Below are 21,737 nucleotides of genomic sequence, written 5' to 3'. Positions count from 1 at the left end.
ATAAGTAATTTCAGCATTACTGCGCGTCTCCATTGCTTCTGGCTTCAAAATACATCGCACCTGCACTATAAAAGCATCTGCGCGCTCAGATTCAACACTTTCGCTTCCGTTACGGGACGGCTGACGGAAATCACTGCCCACGTCTTTTTAAACCTCGCCAATTTGAACATGCAAGCGATTTTATAGCATTTCGTAATACATATGAGAGCTAAGAGAGAGTTTTCTTTGTGCTCATACAACAACAAACACACAAGCCTAAAGCAGGGCTCCAGACAAAAAAATTAATTAAGGAGCCATTGGCTCCTATAGGGTAAAAAACCAGGCGCCAAATATTTTTTTAAAGAGCCACATTACAATGAACATACATTTTTTAAATCACTTACTTTTAATCATCCTGTTGTGCGTACATCTCCCCTCTTTTTACAGTTTCAGCATTTTCATCTTGTCAATGGGCCAGTTGCATGAACTAAGCCATTATGTTAAGACAGTGTCTTACGATCTAGTATGAGCCACTTGCAGTTAGGCAAGTGGCATTCAGTCTTACTTTTCGCATCAAATTAGGCCAGTCTATGTTTTTATGTAACTGATAAAAAAAATTATGAACAGTATTCAAGAAAAAAATGTATGTCTAACTTGTAAGACTAGTCTTAACGGTTTATGCAACCGGCCCAATGTTGGAACTGAAGTTCACTTGGGAACTGAATGTCTTTTCCAACTTATGAACTATATACAGTGTTTCCCACAGATTAGAAACCAATTTGTGGGGGCGGGGGCGGGGTTGGGGGGTGGAATTTGGGGGTTGGTGATTGGCACAAATATCGATTTATATATCTTGATTCAGTATCAATTCATATAGCCTACTGTACATATAGGGAAAAATAATTTAGCCTTTTCAGCACTATTTTTAACTTTTCTTGAGCTAAATTATATTTGCTCGCATTCATTAATATTCACTTGTGTGTGCTTATATAAGTATCATTAAAAAATATTAGGATGTACGTTATTAACATTTTAAAATTTCACATTTAAATAAATCTAGTGTTTGATCATGACTAAATATGTATTCAAATGCAAAACCTAAAAATAAGTAAGCAGTTATGATCTGCAATACTTTTTTGAGCTACTCGATACATGTATATTTATTAAAGAGCCATACAGGCACCTATAGTGGGTAAACCATGGCATTTCAAATGAAATGTATTATTTTTCCAGCCACAAAATGACTCTAATTTGCCTCTTTGCATTGGAATTCTCTATTTTAACCTTAATTACTACACTATAGGTAATATAAATAAGAAAAATATTAGAAGAAAAATATTTTAATTCATTAAATGGTCATTAATGGACCATAATTATTGCACAAATAGTAGGCCTATTTAGTACCAAATGATCTCCTCAAACTATTCAATAAATATTATTAAACTAAAATATAGAACATTTATTTAATTTAAAAATAGTTAAGGTGTATGGTCACATTTGACCACCAATGAGTATATTGAAAACCTGAGGGCTAAATACAAGAATAACATTAACATTAATGGGAACAATGTTGCATCTCCATCACTCTCCATAATAAAATGATCCTGTAAATGGTTGACGTAAGCCACTGAGTGTAGTTTGGCCACCGCTTCTTTTTTGCAGAAAGGGTTTTTCTTCATAAGCAAAATCTGAGAGGTGAATTTAGTGAACGGCAGCTCTTCACCTGCTATCATATAGGCTGTGTTAAACTTCATTTTTAGCTCCGTCCATTCTTTTTCGTCACGCAGTTCGCATGCATGAGAAACTGCACGTGCTAATGGTGTAGTCTGTGGAGCACTCTTCGCGATAACGTGATCACAAGCATTTTTATGCTAGTTACTATCGGCGTGTTTTCTCACAGTCTCTTTTTTGAAATGGCTTGCGGTCATACCTTAGCCATGAAAATTCTTGAATCCAAGAAGTTTTGAAATGTCTTTTGACATCAACACGGTGCGCATTGACTGACATGGAAAGATCCTCTGTGTCTCTGTCCTCTCTCACGGGTGTGCTGGCACAGCTGCTGGAGCCTGCTTTTTTAGAAGCAGGTGTGTCATCACCATTGTTTGAAAAAGTCCGATATTTTTCGTTTTGACATGGTTTTTATAGCGCGTAAAGATGAGTCTCGCTTTACCCGTTCACAATCACATTTGGCGCTCTATCACAGTGAAACTTTCACGTGTAGCGTCTCATTTTACTATGTCAACACAACAAATGATGTGATAGGCTACTCTTCACAGAACACGCACATAACATGCACATTTTATAATCATGATATGTAAATTTGTATGGTCGCCAGTGGCGATCTCTGCAAAAATATCACTCGCAAATTAATATTTTTAGTCGCAAATGCGACCGTTTTAGGCGCAGTCTGGAGCCCTGTAAAGATTGTCGCGCATTCCAAATTAAGTTGTTTTTCCTTAGTCAAATACACACAAAATTATGTCAAATGTCCATCTTTAGTGAGTCGTCACATAACCAACTGTGTTTATGTCTTTCGCGGATGTAAATAGTGCAATAGTGTGCGTGCAAATATTATGAGATCTAAACGTCACTGGTTGAAACGAACGCTGGAGATTTCTTTATATTTAAACAATACGATCTTATGTATGTGCGTTAATCAGTGTTAAAAGAAAAATGTCTAAATTAGATGGTTTGATTTATGCACTCACCTGTCGATCTCTTAATGTCTTACAAGTCAGGAATTAAGTGACGATGCTTGGCAAGGTTTGATGGTTCTTCAGCAGTTTTATAAGCAAAGTAATACCAAATTTCACGTCTACTCCTGTCTTTATTAATGAGTTTTGTGCGTGTTGAGTGAGATTCAACTGCTGTATTCATCTTGTTCTGTTGCCACATTTGCCGGTTTCGCGTCAGTTTGGGTAGCGCACTGCCACCTAGCGGTGAACTTCAGAACAGCAGCATATACCGAAATGAGCAAAATCATGATATCGTACCGTTTGAAATAAAATATATACCGGTATTTTTTCAGTACCGGTATACCGCGCATCCCTAGTGTGCGCTTCAGATTAGGGCTGGGTTTCGATTCAAATTTCAAGAATCGATTCGATTCCGATTCTCAAGATCTTGAATCGATTATCATAATTCGATTCGATCCGATTCGATCTGATCTTCGAGATTTAGATAAGTGTTTTTTAAGAAAGCATTTTTTTCCAGCTGTTACCTGAATTACTGGACTGTCGTTATGCAACATATTGATACTATTATTATAGACATTCAACTGCAAATTAATGGAGTATTGATGGATGCAAAGAACAATCCCCCTTCCAGAGTGTTGATACAACTGCTTTCACAAACTTGCACTGGTGTAGATGACAGAGGACGCAGAGGTATATCAGCAGCAGTGGACCAATTATTTAGACGCGAACCTGATGTATTATTAAAAATGACATTAAGAATTGACATTAAGATCGCAAAGTTAAAGGAGGCGCTAAGCGTCACCGTAAAGTTTTGCGCAATAACATCCAGGGAATCACCAGACCCGCCATCCGTCGTCTGGCTCGCCGCGGCGGGGTCAAGCGCATCTCCGGTCTGATCTACGAGGAGACCCGCGGAGTGTTGAAGGTGTTCCTGGAGAACGTGATCCGCGATGCCGTGACCTACACCGAACACGCCAAGAGAAAGACCGTCACCGCCATGGATGTTGTGTACGCGCTGAAGCGGCAGGGACGCACCCTGTACGGCTTCGGAGGATAAACGCCTGAAATCAAGAGAAACCACAATCTGCCAGATCGCAGCTTTTAGCGTTTCTGGAGTTTTCAAAGATCACATGTTCATTGTTTTAATGTCCTTCCACCTCGCGCGAATGCGTGAATTCAATGACGCGGCAAATAAAAATTCACGGGGAAAATGTAGGCCTATTATTAAATCGATCCTCTGAGTTACGGATCGATCTTTAGAAATTAATATGAAAATCGATTCAGAATTGGTGAATCGATTTTTTCAACACAGCCCTACTTCAGATGCGAGCGCGAAATCTGCGGGAATGAGTAGAATTAATGTTATGTGGAATCAGGCGCGAAATTCAGACCGTCACACCAATACTAACACGCTGTCATGAGGAAAAATCCAGCAGAACACGCGTTCGCCGTGTTCAGAGGGTTAACCGGACTGAATGAGAGGAGAGGAGAGCGCAGCTGATATATCAATACTGTAGAAAAGGAGTATCGTATCGTTTCAGATATTTCAGTATCGATACATATCGAAATATCAATATTTTTGACAACACTACCTCAAACACAAAGGATACTCCAGCCTGTGACAGTGTGGAAGTTATGTTCAGTCAGTCAAACGATCTGTAATAATGCAATACTATCACATAAACATGTTTTACTCACAGAGTTCGGTATCGTTTGGGTTTTTTTTACGATACCGGTGCCAAACCGATATGCTAAAGTACACTTAAATATATAAATAAATACAAAACACAACACATTTTCTTAACATATTCACAGTACAACCTGATGCTGCGTTCACACCGAACTCGCGAATCAGTGTTAATTTCGTTGACGAATAATTTTCGTCATAATTTTCATCAACTACCTTTTTTCGCTGACGAAAACGAGACGATAACTAAATAAAAACTAGTGTTGGATGACAAAAACTATGACGAAAACTTACTGTCATTTTCGTCAACAAATAAAAACGAGACTAAATGATAGGAAGGGAACATCTCCATCTAACCGCTGGAAAACACACGGCCCACAGGCTCACACACACCCAATCCAGCCAGACTATTGCTTATGAACTAATGCTGATGAATAATGACAATGTTTACTTTACGATGTTTATATAGTAATATGTTTTAGACGGTTGTAATAATGCATATTTTATCTCCTGAACTTGAATGAGCTCCAGCAACTGCAATAGAGGCGCAGACATTTCAAAATAAGAGTCCTGGTGTATTTCCAGCTGGTTTATATATAGCTCTATCATGCATGAGTCAGTGGGCGGGGCTACAGAACCAGGCGTTGGTCGTCTTCGCTTAAGGGGGCGTTTCACTGAACTCTGACATCACAGATCGAGCGTTTGCTGCGCCTGGTGTCAATAAAAGCTTTTCTTTGATATTCTTGTATCACCATGACCTTTATTTATCAAAAGCTCAAGGGAAAGTTGATTTCTCAATTCATCACCCCTATAAATATGTATTATGATTATCATCATGAATGATAAACGTGTTTGATGCAGTGCTTGATTTGGTGTACAGATGCTCATTGCGCCCTCTTGTGGACGTAGACAAACCAGCATCTTTTAACGGAAATATGAATATTACTTTATAATGTAGTTTTTCCATCTTTATGACAGCCCTTGAGCTTTAAACACTGTCATGAGAAACGTCTGTTAGCCCATAGAGTCACATGTGTTTGGGGTTTTTGTTGGCAGGGCAAGAAAGAAATTAACCACTTCCCCAATCGGGCCAGTAGAAAAGCCCTTAGACTCTCCTGACTCTCAGCCGTTTCCCTGAATATCTGTTAGTTACTCTAATGAAGGGCTGCAGAAAGCCAAACGCTCATCAGCTGACCGGGTTCAGGGCTACACTCTAAAAAAAAAAGGCTCGTAATCATAGGGGAACCTTTTTTAGTGCTATATAGCACCAATTTTGGTGCTTCAGTGGTTCTTCAGCGGTTCTTCAGAGGTGCTATATAGCATCTTAGTCAAAGAACCGGTGAAGAACCTCTGAAGAACCGCTGAAGAACCTCTGAAGCACCAAAATTGGTGCTATATAGCACTAAAAAAGGTTCCCCTATGATTACGAGCCAAGAATCATTTTTGGTGCAATATAGAACCTTTTTTTTTTTTAGAGTGTAGTTGAGAGGCTAGTAAAGCAGAAGTGTGTACTGAGCATTGCTACAGAATCTCAGGAAAGACACACTGCTGCCATTGGGAGTAAAGCGAGCCCTGCTTTCATGAGGTCAGGAGCTCAAACAGAATGGCTGATGGGGTTTCTGTGCGTCACACTGACAGCGTTCAGTCTCCCGCAGGTTCAGAGTATCGCCATCTAAAGCTCATTCAACATGAAGCCCGAACACCTTCAGTCCCTCTCAGATGAAGTAGAGACGCCGCTGGTCAATGTGTGAGGTCGCTCTTCATTGGTCATGTACGCGAGTCCACTGGAGGTGTAACTGGATAATGGATTGGTTGAAGAGGTGTGCGATATATATCGTCTACAATAATATCATGCAGTGTTTTCCCCTACCATTGTTATGGGGGAAAACGCCCCCCCGCCCCCCCTGAATGAATGACAAAAATTATTTGTCATTACGGTCGACAATAAGAATTGCCCGATGGTCCAGTGCCAGCGTGAAAGACATCTTCACGGAAACGAGAAGTGGGAGAAAAGGTTGATGCATCGAGATTTGTTATCCAACGATTCAGAATCAAGATTTGAAGTTCGGAAACATAGGTCGATAGCTAAATGCTAATGCCCAAATGTCAAAATATTGATAGTATTGATTAGGGATGCCACAATTCTCAATATAATATTGAACCGTTCGGTACGGGATTCACGGTTCAATACGCGCTTGTGAATTGCGGTTTTTCGGTTTTGCATTGAATTAATTATTTTTCTACAAATTCTATCAATTGCCTCCATCCCAATACTGAACAACGCGACATACATTCACATCACAGGTTACTGGTGGAGTTATACTCACGGAACACTAGAGTTATTCACAATCACCAAAGTTCATTATTTGCATGCGTTTTAAAGTCTTGCCAGTTTCATTCGTGTGTGCGGTTTTAACATGTGCTTTTCCGAGCGCGCGCACTAAACGCCTGTCAAACACGTGATTACTGGACTAAGTAGTCGTCTTACTGCGCTAATACTGTCAAATACACACAAGGTTAACATAAACACAGTCAGTTATGTCTAAAGTGAAAGTAAAATCGTGTGAGTCTGTATATTAGATGAGCGCAGGTCTTTAATTGACAGCAGCGCAGCCTATAGTGAACACGCTGGCCTTAAAGGGACAGTTCACCTCTAAAATTATGTCATTATTTACTCACTCTAATGTTGTTCCAAACCTGTATTCATTTCTCGATGACAGAATTATCATTTTTGAACGAACTATCCCTTTAATGTTAATACAACAACAAAAGACAAAGAGAAAATCACTCACTGCTCTTGACTGAAGAACTAAAACAGTAGCTTTAATAACAATCAGTGTATATTTTATAGTGAAGTCTGTGAAGTGTTTTATTTTTACATTTATTCATTCAATTTCATACTTAAAGGCTGTTGTACAGCTCTGAGCTGCCAGTGTAAATCTTTATATATATTTATTTTATATTATCCAATACACTAGGAATGTGTATAAGGTTTTTTTTTTTAAAGTAAAGTTTTAAGTTTAAGTAAGGTTTTTCAGTTCTTTTAAGTAAAATAAAGAAAGAGTATTGCAATAAAAAAAGTCTTTTTTCTCCTTAACCTCTTACTATTCCTGTCGCCTAAGAATAGAATAACAAAAAACTGATGTGAGATAAGCCATCAGAACCAAACCGAACTGAAAACCGTGGTTAAAAACCGAAGTATGTATTGAACCGTGGACTAACTGTAGTGTTGCATCTCTGGTATTGATAGTAAGGTGGAGTAAAATCCAATCAAAGTCAGGTGTCAGTCATTTTTGACGTATTTTTTCATATAAACTCCAAAACGAAATGAGATATTTTCACCAAAATTGACACACACATGTATTAGACTGACCAAATATGATTCTGGTTCAATCTTAATGAGGAGTTACCCACAGGTGGCACTATAACCAACTGAATATTGGCATGTAGACCACCATCGGTACTCGGGCCCTAATTAAATGAACAACAATAAATGTATGGGCTCACTCCGAGGACTCATAAAAAAAAATGGTAGGATTGTGCCTCTTGGTGGCGCTATAATAGAACAAAACATAAAAATTTCCATAGACTACAGTGCATTTTTCAGCCTTTTTGCCTAAAATCATCTTAAAATGTGTTTAATTGCGCATTGCTGCCGTTTCCCAGCCATGTTGGCATGTCTTGTCTTCTTATTTGCGCCGGTATTGCTGCTTGCAGATATATTTATTATTGGAATTATCCCTTATGCTTTCCTGACATAAGGTGTTTTGAGCATCTCTAAAGTAACTCGTTTCTTCAGCATTCACCATCAAACTCCCATCAGGCAAAGCAGCTCGAGGGACGCCGGCGTAATGCTATGGAAATTGAGACAGGGAATATTTGTTTTGCTCTCTTACGTAACACTCGACACACCCATCTGGAAACTTGCTATCAGAGCAACGAGAGCTGGTGCAGTTTGTGTTTGTGAGTCTGATCAGGAGCTTCGTGTGTGTGTGTGTGTGTGTTTTCCTGCACCGCCCACGCCTGGAGCGACGCGCACTATCTGTAAACACACACACACACACACACACACACTGATCTGTCCTTTCAGATCCTCTCGGACTGGAGATGACGAGAGACGATGAGCACAGATGACCAGCCTTGAACCAGCTTCAGTAAAGATGTGTGAAAGAGTCCAGCTTCATCAAACCATCACAATACACCAGTGTTTCCCAACCTCTGTGCTAAATAAATACAAATAAATGCTACAACTCAGAATATATCACTGCTGTCGGGCCGAAACCTCGTACACCACAAAAACATGCTTTTCTTATTTAGTATTTTTGTCTTGTTTACAGTCTAAATATCTAAATTCTTAAATCAAGATGCATTTACTAGATGAGTAGAATTATATTTTTTTCTAGTTTTTCTGGAAAATAAACTCAAGATGAAGCGAGTTTTTGCTTAAAACAAGCTAAATTTATTTAAACGTGCTGATCTAACCGCTGGAAAACACACGGCTCACACACCCCCAATCCAGCTCCAGAGCGGCTCAATCAATCAATAACACACACACACACACACACACACACACACACACACACACACACACACACACACACACACACACACACCCAATCCAGCTCCAGAGCGGCTCAATCAATAACACACACACACACACACCCCCAATCCAGCTCCAGAGCGGCTCAATCAATCAATAACACACACACACACACACACACCCAATCCAGCTCCAGAGCGGCTCAATCAATCAATAACACACATTTATGCCAGACTATTGCTTATGAACTAATGCCAATGTTTACTTTACGATGTTTATATAGTAATATGTTTTAGACGGTTGTAATAATGCATATTTTATCTCCTGAACTTGAATGAGCTCCTGCAACTGCAATAGAGGCGCAGACATTTCAAAATAAGAGTCCTGGTGTATTTCCAGCTGGTTTATAATTAAAGTCACGCATTATATATTCGTTTTTGCTTACACAATAAACTGTATTTAATTGAATTCCCATTTAATTCATAGTCAGGAGGAAAGATCAGTATTTGACACATATTCAATAAAGTATCAGGTTATAATAGTTCACTAAAACCATTAAAAAATCTACATTACTTGAAGTTAAATAAATGTTAACTGAAATAAAAAATAAATAAACAAACTTATTTGAAGCTTTAGCTTAACCTGATGTGGTCTACTGACTAAAACAGAAATACAAAGTTATAAAAAACTATATAGATGTTTTTAAAAAAAGTGAATTGAGCTCTTTCGTGTATTTTTAATGTCAAAAACAAAATGATGTCAAAATGTCAGTTCAAGTGACAGTCGGTTATGTAACGCTTAAATGCTTAATGTATTACAATTTAACTAAACTCATTAGATTTTAGGAGACTAAAACTAGACTTAAACTAAAAACAATTCAGGCGACTAAAATATGACTAAAACTAAATGGCATTTTATTCAAAAGACTACGACTAAAACTAAATCAAAATTTTCTGTCAAAATCAAAATTTTCTGTCAAAAATAACACTGGCTGTAACTCAGGCAATGGCCCTGTCCCAAATGGCCCCCTGAACCCTCAGTTATCATCAAGCCGGCTGCGAGGGCCCGTTCATCGCTGCTTGCAGCTTTAATTTCTGTTTTGAAATCTTGTTTCTTGTTTCTGTCCTAAAATTGACACAAGATTATTTTTCTTACCCCACTGGCAGATCATTTAGCTTGTTTTAATCAAAAACTCACTTCATTTTGATCATTTTTTCACCAGAAAACAAGACCAAATATATTATTTAGTCAAATCATCTTGATTACAAAATTCTAGATATTTGGACTGGAAACAAGACAAAAATACTAAGAAAAGCATTATTTGCAATGCATCTATATATTTTGTTTGATCAAATGAATGCTACTGGTCATCATTTACGTCTGTATGTGGGTTTTAACCAATTAAAAGCATTTAAAAGAGCTTGTGACTAAAGCATTGGCTCCTCAAACTGTCAGTCAAGCCTCATAACTCCGCCCACCTCTATTCAGCGGCTCGTCTCGTTGTGAAATGGCTGACATATTGTTTTAAAATACGGCGAATAAGCTCATTTTGCCGGCTTTAGCTAGCTTGTAGTCTCAATATGTAGAGCTCAAATTGAGTAAAGAAAGTTTTCTACAACTCTCCAGACTGTCTGACCTCCTCACTCACTTTCTTCCAAGCAAGATCCTTTTATTCCTGTTTCTATAAAGTATGAAGATGTGTTGACAGCTCTGGGTATCCACATATGATTTTGTCCTCATTGTTGTCACTACTAGAGCAAGCTCCTGATTGGTTAACGTGGCGCGAATATCCGCCAAAGTTCAGATTTTTTGTCCGAAAGGCTCAATTCGCGCCGCAGAATGTCTATTCGTAGTTTTACTGCTCGGTAGTTTTACTTCACTCAACTATTGTTTAAAAATTACTGTATTGCCGGCTTAAAATAAACCCAAAGTATGTTGAAAATGAACATTATTAATAAGTTTAAAGAATAATAATTAGACAATAAACATTTATTATTTTTCTTATTAATAAATGTTCACATTTTGATTATTATTGTTGCCTCTAGTCTGATTTTTAATTTAATTTTGGGTTAATTTTAAGTCAGCGATATAGTAATTTTTAAACAATAGTCGGTTTAAATAAATTTCAACTTGGTGATAGATTTCAACAAGAAAACTGAGCAAGTTAATGCACTTGAAAATGCATGCATCTGTCATTCGCATTTACCTCGAAACTCCATTCGAGCTTGATTTTCATAAAAAGTTAATATTATAATGACATGACCATATAAAAGCCAGACAGCTATGATATGCAAATGAGTTGTTTTATCATCTCCAATGTCCTTATAGTGAATAGTGCTCAAGTTTCAATTGAAAAATGACTTTGCCAAACAACAACAAAACAGTTGTAAGTGTTGAGCCCTGCAATAAAACCAACCTTTGCACTTTGAACTGATATTTGAGATGTCTTGGGTCAAACTTATGTCAGGTTTTTTAATGCCCAGATTTACTCCGATGAACATTTGTAATGCTAGTGTATTGGACTAACACTGGACTAGTTTGGGCAGTGGTGCTCAGATCCAGATGTGCACACACTAGAAAGAGGTCATGCAGTCTAGCCCGCCAAAACCTGCATAAAAACACAAACATCTTCTCTCCAAACATCTGCACACATGTCAGGATCACCAGATACAGCCTAATGTACAACATTATGAACATCTGGGTAGGTTTTCAGACTTTGAGGCCCATAAATGATGTCTAGTCAGTCAGTTCACTATGATTTGAGACACAGCCCGGTGACTTTCATTGATTTATGTCATTAATAAATGACTGGAGCTGATTAATCTAATATTCTATTGGACTTAACTGGGGAATCAGTCTAGTTACAATCTGTACAATCTGTCAGTACTACAAATATCACCATAAACAATACAAAAACATCACTTAGGGACCCAAAACAAACCATCACAACTACTACAGATACAGAAACACAGTCATAGACAAGTTAGTTCATGAATCTTTCCCTGAATGAGTCCTGAGTCGAAACTAATACGCTTTCACTGTGATTTTGGCTTGTGTAATTGACACTATAAAGCGTTTATTTGAGTATTTCTGTGGGTGTTTTTAACGTTACCTCGGCAGTTCGTCGTGTCGGAGGAGTTTTCAGCGCTTTCTTCAGCGATAAATCCACTGAGGAATTCATATTAAACTCCCTGATTCCCGGAAATGAAAACTTCATATATTCACGAGTGTCGTTAAAATAGCCTAAAATATAAAAGTGAAGTGGAATAAAGTAAAAATCCCATCATGATCCTCGTGAAGACTCTGGGAAATCTGGCATTGATTTGAGAGTTAGCCTCGGCTAGCATGAGAAGTTGAGAGTTAAAAGTGTTGTTGAAGGCGCGAATCAGAAACAGCGAAAGTTGAGAGAAACTAATCCTTAATTCCTGGGACATATCTCCATTTGTGACCGTGAAACATCATAAATAATCAGAGGTTCGTATGATCCTCCGAGCAGAAGCGTCCAGCGGCAGCAACAGCCCATAATGACTGAACATCAGCCCTGACTGAGAGCCGCCTCGACAACACTCACATGACGAGCTGTGCTGGTTCAAGCTCTCACATGCCATGGACCCCCAAATATGATCATCCTTGTTATTAGGGACCCCCATCTTAACATTTTAAAGGCGATCTATCTTTTAAAAAAGACCTAATTCATCTAAAATTAGTTTCTGTTAAGTTGCATTATTATATCTTTTTTCAACCCACTATAGTAATGTATTGTTAAATGTATTATTTATCTGTTTGTAATGTAATTTCACTGAGAAACCAGTGCGTACTAAACTACACTGATCACTGAGAAACCAGTGCGTACTAAACTACACTGATCACTGAGAGACCAGTGCGTACTAAACTACACTGATCACTGAGAGACCAGTGCGTACTAAACTACACTGATCACTGAGAGACCAGTGCGTACTAAACTACACTGATCACTGAGAGACCAGTGCGTACTAAACTACACTGATCACTGAGAGACCAGTGTGTACTAAACTACACTGATCACTGAGAAACCAGTGTGTACTAAACTACACTGATCACTGAGAAACCAGTGTGTACTAAACTACACTGATCACTGAGAAACCAGTGTGTACTAAACTACACTGATCACTGAGAAACCAGTGCGTACTAAACTACACTGATCACTGAGAAACCAGTGTGTACTAAACTACACTGATCACTGAGAAACCAGTGCGTACTAAACTACACTGATCACTGAGAAACCAGTGCGTACTAAACTACACTGATCACTGAGAGAGTGTGTACTAAACTACACTGATCACTGAGAGACCAGTGCGTACTAAACTACACTGATCACTGAGAAACCAGTGCGTACTAAACTACACTGATCACTGAGAAACCAGTGCGTACTAAACTACACTGATCACTGAGAAACCAGTGCGTACTAAACTACACTGATCACTGAGAAACCAGTGCGTACTAAACTACACTGATCACTGAGAGACCAGTGCGTACTAAACTACACTGATCACTGAGAAACCAGTGCGTACTAAACTACACTGATCACTGAGAAACCAGTGCGTACTAAACTACACTGATCACTGAGAAACCAGTGCGTACTAAACTACACTGATCACTGAGAGAGTGTGTACTAAACTACACTGATCACTGAGAAACCAGTGTGTACTAAACTACACTGATCACTGAGAAACCACTGCGTACTAAACTACACTGATCACTGAGAAACCAGTGCGTACTAAACTACACTGATCACTGAGAGACCAGTGCGTACTAAACTACACTGATCACTGAGAAACCAGTGTGTACTAAACTACACTGATCACTGAGAGACCAGTGCGTACTAAACTACACTGTTCACTGAGAAACCAGTGTGTACTAAACTACACTGATCATTGAGAAACCAGTGTGTACTAAACTACACTGATCATTGAGAAACCAGTGTGTACTAAACTACACTGATCACTGGGAAACCAGTGTGTACTAAACTACACTGATCACTGAGAGACCAGTGTGCACTAAACTACACTGATCATTGAGAAACCAGTGTGTACTAAACTACACTGATCAATGAGAAACCAGTGCATACTAAACTACACTGATCAATGAGAGACCAGTGTGTACTAAACTACACTGTTCACTGAGAAACCAGTGTGTACTAAACTACACTGATCATTGAGAAACCAGTGTGTACTAAACTACACTGATCATTGAGAAACCAGTGCGTACTAAACTACACTGATCAATGAGAGACCAGTGTGTACTAAACTACACTGATCAATGAGAGACCAGTGTGTACTAAACTACACTGATCATTGAGAAACCAGTGCGTACTAAACTACACTGATCACTGAGAGACCAGTGCATACTAAACTACACTGATCACTGAGAAACCAGTGTGTACTAAACTACACTGATCATTGAGAAACCAGTGCGTACTAAACTACACTGATCAATGAGAGACCAGTGTGTACTAAACTGCACTGATCACTGAGAGACTAGTGGGTACTAAACTACACTGATCACTGGGAAACCAGTGTGTACTAAACTACACTGATCACTGAGAGACCAGTGCGTACTAAACTACACTGATCACTGAGAGACCAGTGCGTACTAAACTACACTGATCATTGAGAAACCAGTGTGTACTAAACTACACTGATCACTGAGAGACCAGTGCGTACTAAACTACACTGATCACTGAGAAACCAGTGTGTACTAAACTACACTAATCACTGAGGGACCAGTGTGTACTAAACTACACTGATCACTGAGAGACCAGTGTGTACTAAACTACACTGATCACTGAGAGACCAGTGCGTACTAAACTACACTGATCACTGAGAGACCAGTGTGTACTAAACTACACTGTTCACTGAGAAACCAGTGTGTACTAAACTACACTGATCATTGAGAAACGAGTGTGTACTAAACTACACTGATCATTGAGAAACCAGTGCGTACTAAACTACACTGTTCACTGAGAAACCAGTGTGTACTAAACTACACTGATCATTGAGAAACGAGTGTGTACTAAACTACACTGATCACTGAGAAACGAGTGTGTACTAAAGTACACTGATCACTGAGAAACCAGTGTGTACTAAACTACACTGATCACTGAGAAACGAGTGTGTACTAAAGTACACTGATCACTGAGAAACGAGTGTGTACTAAACTACACTGATCATTGAGAAACCAGTGCGTACTAAACTACACTGTTCACTGAGAAACCAGTGTGTACTAAACTACACTGATTATTGAGAAACCAGTGCGTACTAAACTACACTGATCACTGAGAGACCAGTGTGTACTAAACTACACTGATCATTGAGAAACTAGTGCGTACTAAACTACACTGTTCACTGAGAAACCAGTGTGTACTAAACTACACTGATTATTGAGAAACCAGTGTGTACTAAACTACACTGATCACTGAGAGACCAGTGTGTACTAAACTACACTGATTATTGAGAAACCAGTGCGTACTAAACTACACTGATCACTGAGAGACCAGTGTGTACTAAACTACACTGATTATTGAGAAACCAGTGCGTACTAAACTACACTGATCACTGAGAGACCAGTGTGTACTAAACTACACTGTTCACTGAGAAACCAGTGTGTACTAAACTACACTGATTATTGAGAAACCAGTGCGTACTAAACTACACTGATCACTGAGAGACCAGTGTGTACTAAACTACACTGATCATTGAGAAACCAGTGCGTACTAAACTACACTGTTCACTGAGAAACCAGTGTGTACTAAACTACACTGATTATTGAGAAACCAGTGTGTACTAAACTACACTGATCACTGAGAGACCAGTGTGTACTAAACTACACTGATTATTGAGAAACGAGTGTGTACTAAACTACACTGATCATTGAGAAACCAGTGCGTACTAAACTACACTGTTCACTGAGAAACCAGTGTGTACTAAACTACACTGATCACTGAGAAACGAGTGTGTACTAAAGTACACTGATCACTGAGAAACCAGTGTGTACTAAACTACACTGATCACTGAGAAACCAGTGTGTACTAAACTACACTGATCACTGAGAAACCAGTGTGTACTAAACTACACTGATCACTGAGAGACCAGTGTGTACTAAACTACACTGATCACTGAGAAACCAGTGCGTACTAAACTACACTGATCACTGAGAAACCAGTGTGTACTAAACTACACTGATCACTGAGAAACCAGTTTGTACTAAAGTACACTGATCACTGAGAAACGAGTGTGTACTAAACTACACTGATCACTGAGAAACGAGTGTGTACTAAAGTACACTGATCACTGAGAAACCAGTGTGTACTAAACTACACTGATCACTGAGAAACCAGTGTGTACTAAACTACACTGATCACTGAGAAACCAGTGTGTACTAAACTACACTGATCACTGAGAGACCAGTGTGTACTAAACTACACTGATCACTGAGAAACCAGTGTGTACTAAACTACACTGATCACTGAGAGACCAGTGTGTTCTAAACTACACTGATCACTGAGAAACCAGTGTGTACTAAACTACACTGATCACTGAGAGACCAGTGTGTACTAAACTACACTGATCACTGAGAAACCAGTGCGTACTAAACTACACTGATCACTGAGAGACCAGTGTGTTCTAAACTACACTGATCACTGAGAAACCAGTGCGTACTAAACTACACTGATCACTGAGAGACCAGTGTGTACTAAACTACACTGATCACTGAGAAACCAGTGCGTACTAAACTACACTGATCACTGAGAGACCAGTGTGTTCTAAACTACACTGATCACTGAGAGACCAGTGTGTTCTAAACTACACTGATCACTGAGAAACCAGTGCGTACTAAACTACACTGATCACTGAGAGACCAGTGCGTACTAAACTACACTGATCACTGAGAAACCAGTGCGTACTAAACTACACTGATCACTGAGAAACCAGTGTGTACTAAACTACACTGATCACTGAGAAACGAGTGTGTACTAAAGTACACTGATCACTGTGAAACTAGTGCGTACTAAACTACACTGATCACTGAGAGACCAGTGCGTACTAAACTACACTGATCATTGAGAAACCAGTGTGTACTAAACTACAATGATCACTGAGAGACCAGTGCGTACTAAACTACACTGATCACTGTGAAACCAGTGCGTACTAAACTACACTGATCACTGAGAGACCAGTGTGTACTAAACTACACTGATCACTGAGAAACCAGTGTGTACTAAACTACACTGATCACTGAGAGACCAGTGCGTACTAAACTACACTGATCACTGAGAAACCAGTGCGTACTAAACTACACTGATCACTGAGAAACCAGTGCGTACTAAACTACACTGATCACTGAGAGACCAGTGCGTACTAAACTACACTGATCATTGAGAAACCAGTGTGTACTAAACTACACTGATCACTGAGAAACCAGTGTGTACTAAACTACACTGATCACTGAGAGACCAGTGCGTACTAAACTACACTGATCATTGAGAAACCAGTGTGTACTAAACTGCACTGATCACTGAGAAACCAGTGTGTACTAAACTACACTGATCACTGAGAAACCAGTGTGTACTAAACTGAGAAAACAAGTGCGTACTAAACTACACTGATCACTGAGAAACCAGTGCGTACTAAACTACACTGATCACTGAGAGACCAGTGTGTACTAAACTACACTGATCACTGAGAAACCAGTGCGTACTAAACTACACTGATCACTGAGAAACCAGTGCGTACTAAACTACACTGATCACTGAGAAACCAGTGCGTACTAAACTACACTGATCACTGAGAAACCAGTGCGTACTAAACTACACTGATCACTGAGAAACCAAGTGCGTACTAAACTACACTGTTCACTGAGAAACCAGTGTGTACTAAACTACACTGTTCACTGAGAAACCAGTGCGTACTAAACTACACTGTTCACTGAGAGACCAGTGTGTAATAAACTACACTGTTCACTGAGAAACCAGTGCGTACTAAACTACACTGTTCACTGAGAAACCAGTGCGTACTAAACTACACTGATCACTGAGAAACCAGTGCGTACTAAACTACACTGTTCACTGAGAAACCAGTGTGTACTAAACTACACTGATCATTGAGAAACGAGTGTGTACTAAACTACACTGTTCACTGAGAAACCAGTGCGTACTAAACTACACTGATCACTGAGAAACCAGTGCGTACTAAACTACACTGATCACTGAGAAACCAGTGCGTACTAAACTACACTGATCACTGAGAAACCAGTGCGTACTAAACTACACTGATCACTGAGAGACCAGTGTGTACTAAACTTCACTGATCACTGAGAAACCAGTGTGTACTAAACTACACTGATCACTGAGAAACCAGTGTGTACTAAACTACACTGATCACTGAGAAACAAGTGTGTACTAAAGTACACTGATCACTGTGAAACCAGTGCGTACTAAACTACACTGATCACTGAGAAACCAGTGTGTACTAAACTACACTGTTCACTGAGAAACCAGTGTGTACTAAACTACACTGATCATTGAGAAACGAGTGTGTACTAAACTACACTGATCATTGAGAAACCAGTGCGTACTAAACTACACTGTTCACTGAGAAACCAGTGTGTACTAAACTACACTGATCATTGAGAAACGAGTGTGTACTGAACTACACTGATCACTGAGAGACCAGTGTGTACTAAACTACACTGATCACTGAGAAACCAGTGTGTACTAAACTACACTGATCACTGAGAAACGAGTGTGTACTAAAGTACACTGATCACTGAGAAACGAGTGTGTACTAAACTACACTGATCATTGAGAAACCAGTGCGTACTAAACTACACTGTTCACTGAGAAACCAGTGTCTACTAAACTACACTGATTATTGAGAAACGAGTGTGTACTAAACTACACTGATCATTGAGAAACCAGTGCGTACTAAACTACACTGTTCACTGAGAAACCAGTGTGTACTAAACTACACTGATCATTGAGAAACGAGTGTGTACTAAACTACACTGATCACTGAGAGACCAGTGTGTACTAAAGTACACTGATCACTGAGAGACCAGTGTGTACTAAACTACACTGATCACTGAGAGACCAGTGTGTACTAAACTACACTGTTCACTGAGAAACCAGTGTGTACTAAACTACACTGATCATTGAGAAACGAGTGTGTACTAAACTACACTGATCACTGAGAAACCAGTGCGTACTAAACTACACTGATCACTGAGAAACCAGTGCGTACTAAACTACACTGTTCACTGAGAAACCAGTGTGTACTAAACTACACTGTTCACTGAGAAACCAGTGCGTACTAAACTACACTGTTCACTGAGAGACCAGTGTGTAATAAACTACACTGTTCACTGAGAAACAAGTGCGTACTAAACTACACTGTTCACTGAGAAACCAGTGCGTACTAAACTACACTGATCACTGAGAAACCAGTGCGTACTAAACTACACTGTTCACTGAGAAACCAGTGTGTACTAAACTACACTGATCATTGAGAAACGAGTGTGTACTAAACTACACTGTTCACTGAGAAACCAGTGCGTACTAAACTACACTGATCACTGAGAAACCAGTGCGTACTAAACTACACTGATCACTGAGAGACCAGTGTGTACTAAACTTCACTGATCACTGAGAAACCAGTGTGTACTAAACTACACTGATCACTGAGAAACCAGTGTGTAGTAAACTACACTGATCACTGAGAAACGAGTGTGTACTAAACTACACTGATCACTGAGAGACCAGTGCGTACTAAACTACACTGATCACTGGGAAACCAGTGTGTACTAAACTACACTGATCATTGAGAAACCAGTGTGTACTAAACTACACTGATCACTGAGAGACCAGTGCGTACTAAACTACACTGATCACTGAGAAACCAGTGTGTACTAAACTACACTAATCACTGAGGGACCAGTGTGTACTAAACTACACTGATCACTGAGAGACCAGTGTGTACTAAACTACACTGATCACTGAGAGACCAGTGCGTACTAAACTACACTGATCACTGAGAGACCAGTGTGTACTAAACTACACTGTTCACTGAGAAACCAGTGTGTACTAAACTACACTGATCATTGAGAAACGAGTGTGTACTAAACTACACTGATCATTGAGAAACCAGTGCGTACTAAACTACACTGTTCACTGAGAAACCAGTGTGTACTAAACTACACTGATCATTGAGAAACGAGTGTGTACTAAACTACACTGATCACTGAGAGACCAGTGTGTACTAAACTACACTGATCACTGAGAAACCAGTGTGTACTAAACTACACTGATCACTGAGAAACGAGTGTGTACTAAAGTACACTGATCACTGAGAAACGAGTGTGTACTAAACTACACTGATCATTGAGAAACCAGTGCGTACTAAACTACACTGTTCACTGAGAAACCAGTGTGTACTAAACTACACTGATTATTGAGAAACCAGTGCGTACTAAACTACACTGATCACTGAGAGACCAGTGTGTACTAAACTACACTGATCATTGAGAAACTAGTGCGTACTAAACTACACTGTTCACTGAGAAACCAGTGTGTACTAAACTACACTGATTATTGAGAAACCAGTGTGTACTAAACTACACTGATCACTGAGAGACCAGTGTGTACTAAACTACACTGATTATTGAGAAACCAGTGCGTACTAAACTACACTGATCACTGAGAGACCAGTGTGTACTAAACTACACTGTTCACTGAGAAACCAGTGTGTACTAAACTACAGTGATTATTGAGAAACCAGTGCGTACTAAACTACACTGATCACTGAGAGACCAGTGTGTACTAAACTACACTGATCATTGAGAAACCAGTGCGTACTAAACTACACTGTTCACTGAGAAACCAGTGTGTACTAAACTACACTGATTATTGAGAAACCAGTGTGTACTAAACTACACTGATCACTGAGAGACCAGTGTGTACTAAACTACACTGATCACTGAGAAACCAGTGCGTACTAAACTACACTGATCACTGAGAAACCAGTGCGTACTAAACTACACTGATCACTGAGAGAGTGTGTACTAAACTACACTGATCACTGAGAGACCAGTGCGTACTAAACTACACTGATCACTGAGAAACCAGTGCGTACTAAACTACACTGATCACTGAGAAACCAGTGCGTACTAAACTACACTGATCACTGAGAAACCAGTGCGTACTAAACTACACTGATCACTGAGAAACCAGTGCGTACTAAACTACACTGATCACTGAGAGACCAGTGCGTACTAAACTACACTGATCACTGAGAAACCAGTGCGTACTAAACTACACTGATCACTGAGAAACCAGTGCGTACTAAACTACACTGATCACTGAGAAACCAGTGCGTACTAAACTACACTGATCACTGAGAGAGTGTGTACTAAACTACACTGATCACTGAGAAACCAGTGTGTACTAAACTACACTGATCACTGAGAAACCACTGCGTACTAAACTACACTGATCACTGAGAAACCAGTGCGTACTAAACTACACTGATCACTGAGAGACCAGTGCGTACTAAACTACACTGATCACTGAGAAACCAGTGTGTACTAAACTACACTGATCACTGAGAGACCAGTGCGTACTAAACTACACTGTTCACTGAGAAACCAGTGTGTACTAAACTACACTGATCATTGAGAAACCAGTGTGTACTAAACTACACTGATCATTGAGAAACCAGTGTGTACTAAACTACACTGATCACTGGGAAACCAGTGTGTACTAAACTACACTGATCACTGAGAGACCAGTGTGCACTAAACTACA

At 39.4% G+C, this 21,737-nt stretch overlaps 1 protein-coding gene across 13 annotated transcripts in view; it reads right to left on the bottom strand.

The window, feature by feature from the left end:
• rapgef6 (Rap guanine nucleotide exchange factor (GEF) 6) overlaps positions 1-12,485 on the bottom strand; it is a 221,757-nt gene extending 209,272 nt beyond the window's left edge. For 10 of the 13 annotated variants that reach the window (XM_079834239.1, XM_079834250.1, XM_079834251.1 and 7 more), the window contains exon 1: positions 12,015-12,483. In XM_079834239.1, the coding sequence (XP_079690365.1) occupies positions 12,015-12,119 (105 nt within the window). In that variant the 5' untranslated portion in view covers positions 12,120-12,483. Of the gene's footprint in view, positions 1-12,014 lie in introns of all 13 variants that reach the window. The other 3 variants (XM_079834252.1, XM_079834254.1, XM_079834255.1) reach the window with 1 other exon arrangement.
• Between the last annotated feature and the right edge of the window lie 9,252 nt (positions 12,486-21,737).

Source organism: Gobio gobio (genome assembly GCF_949357685.1).
Source record: "Gobio gobio genome assembly, chromosome: 14".
Taxonomy (NCBI): Eukaryota; Metazoa; Chordata; class Actinopteri; order Cypriniformes; family Gobionidae; genus Gobio; species Gobio gobio.
This window is presented reverse-complemented; position numbering and strand designations above follow the sequence as displayed.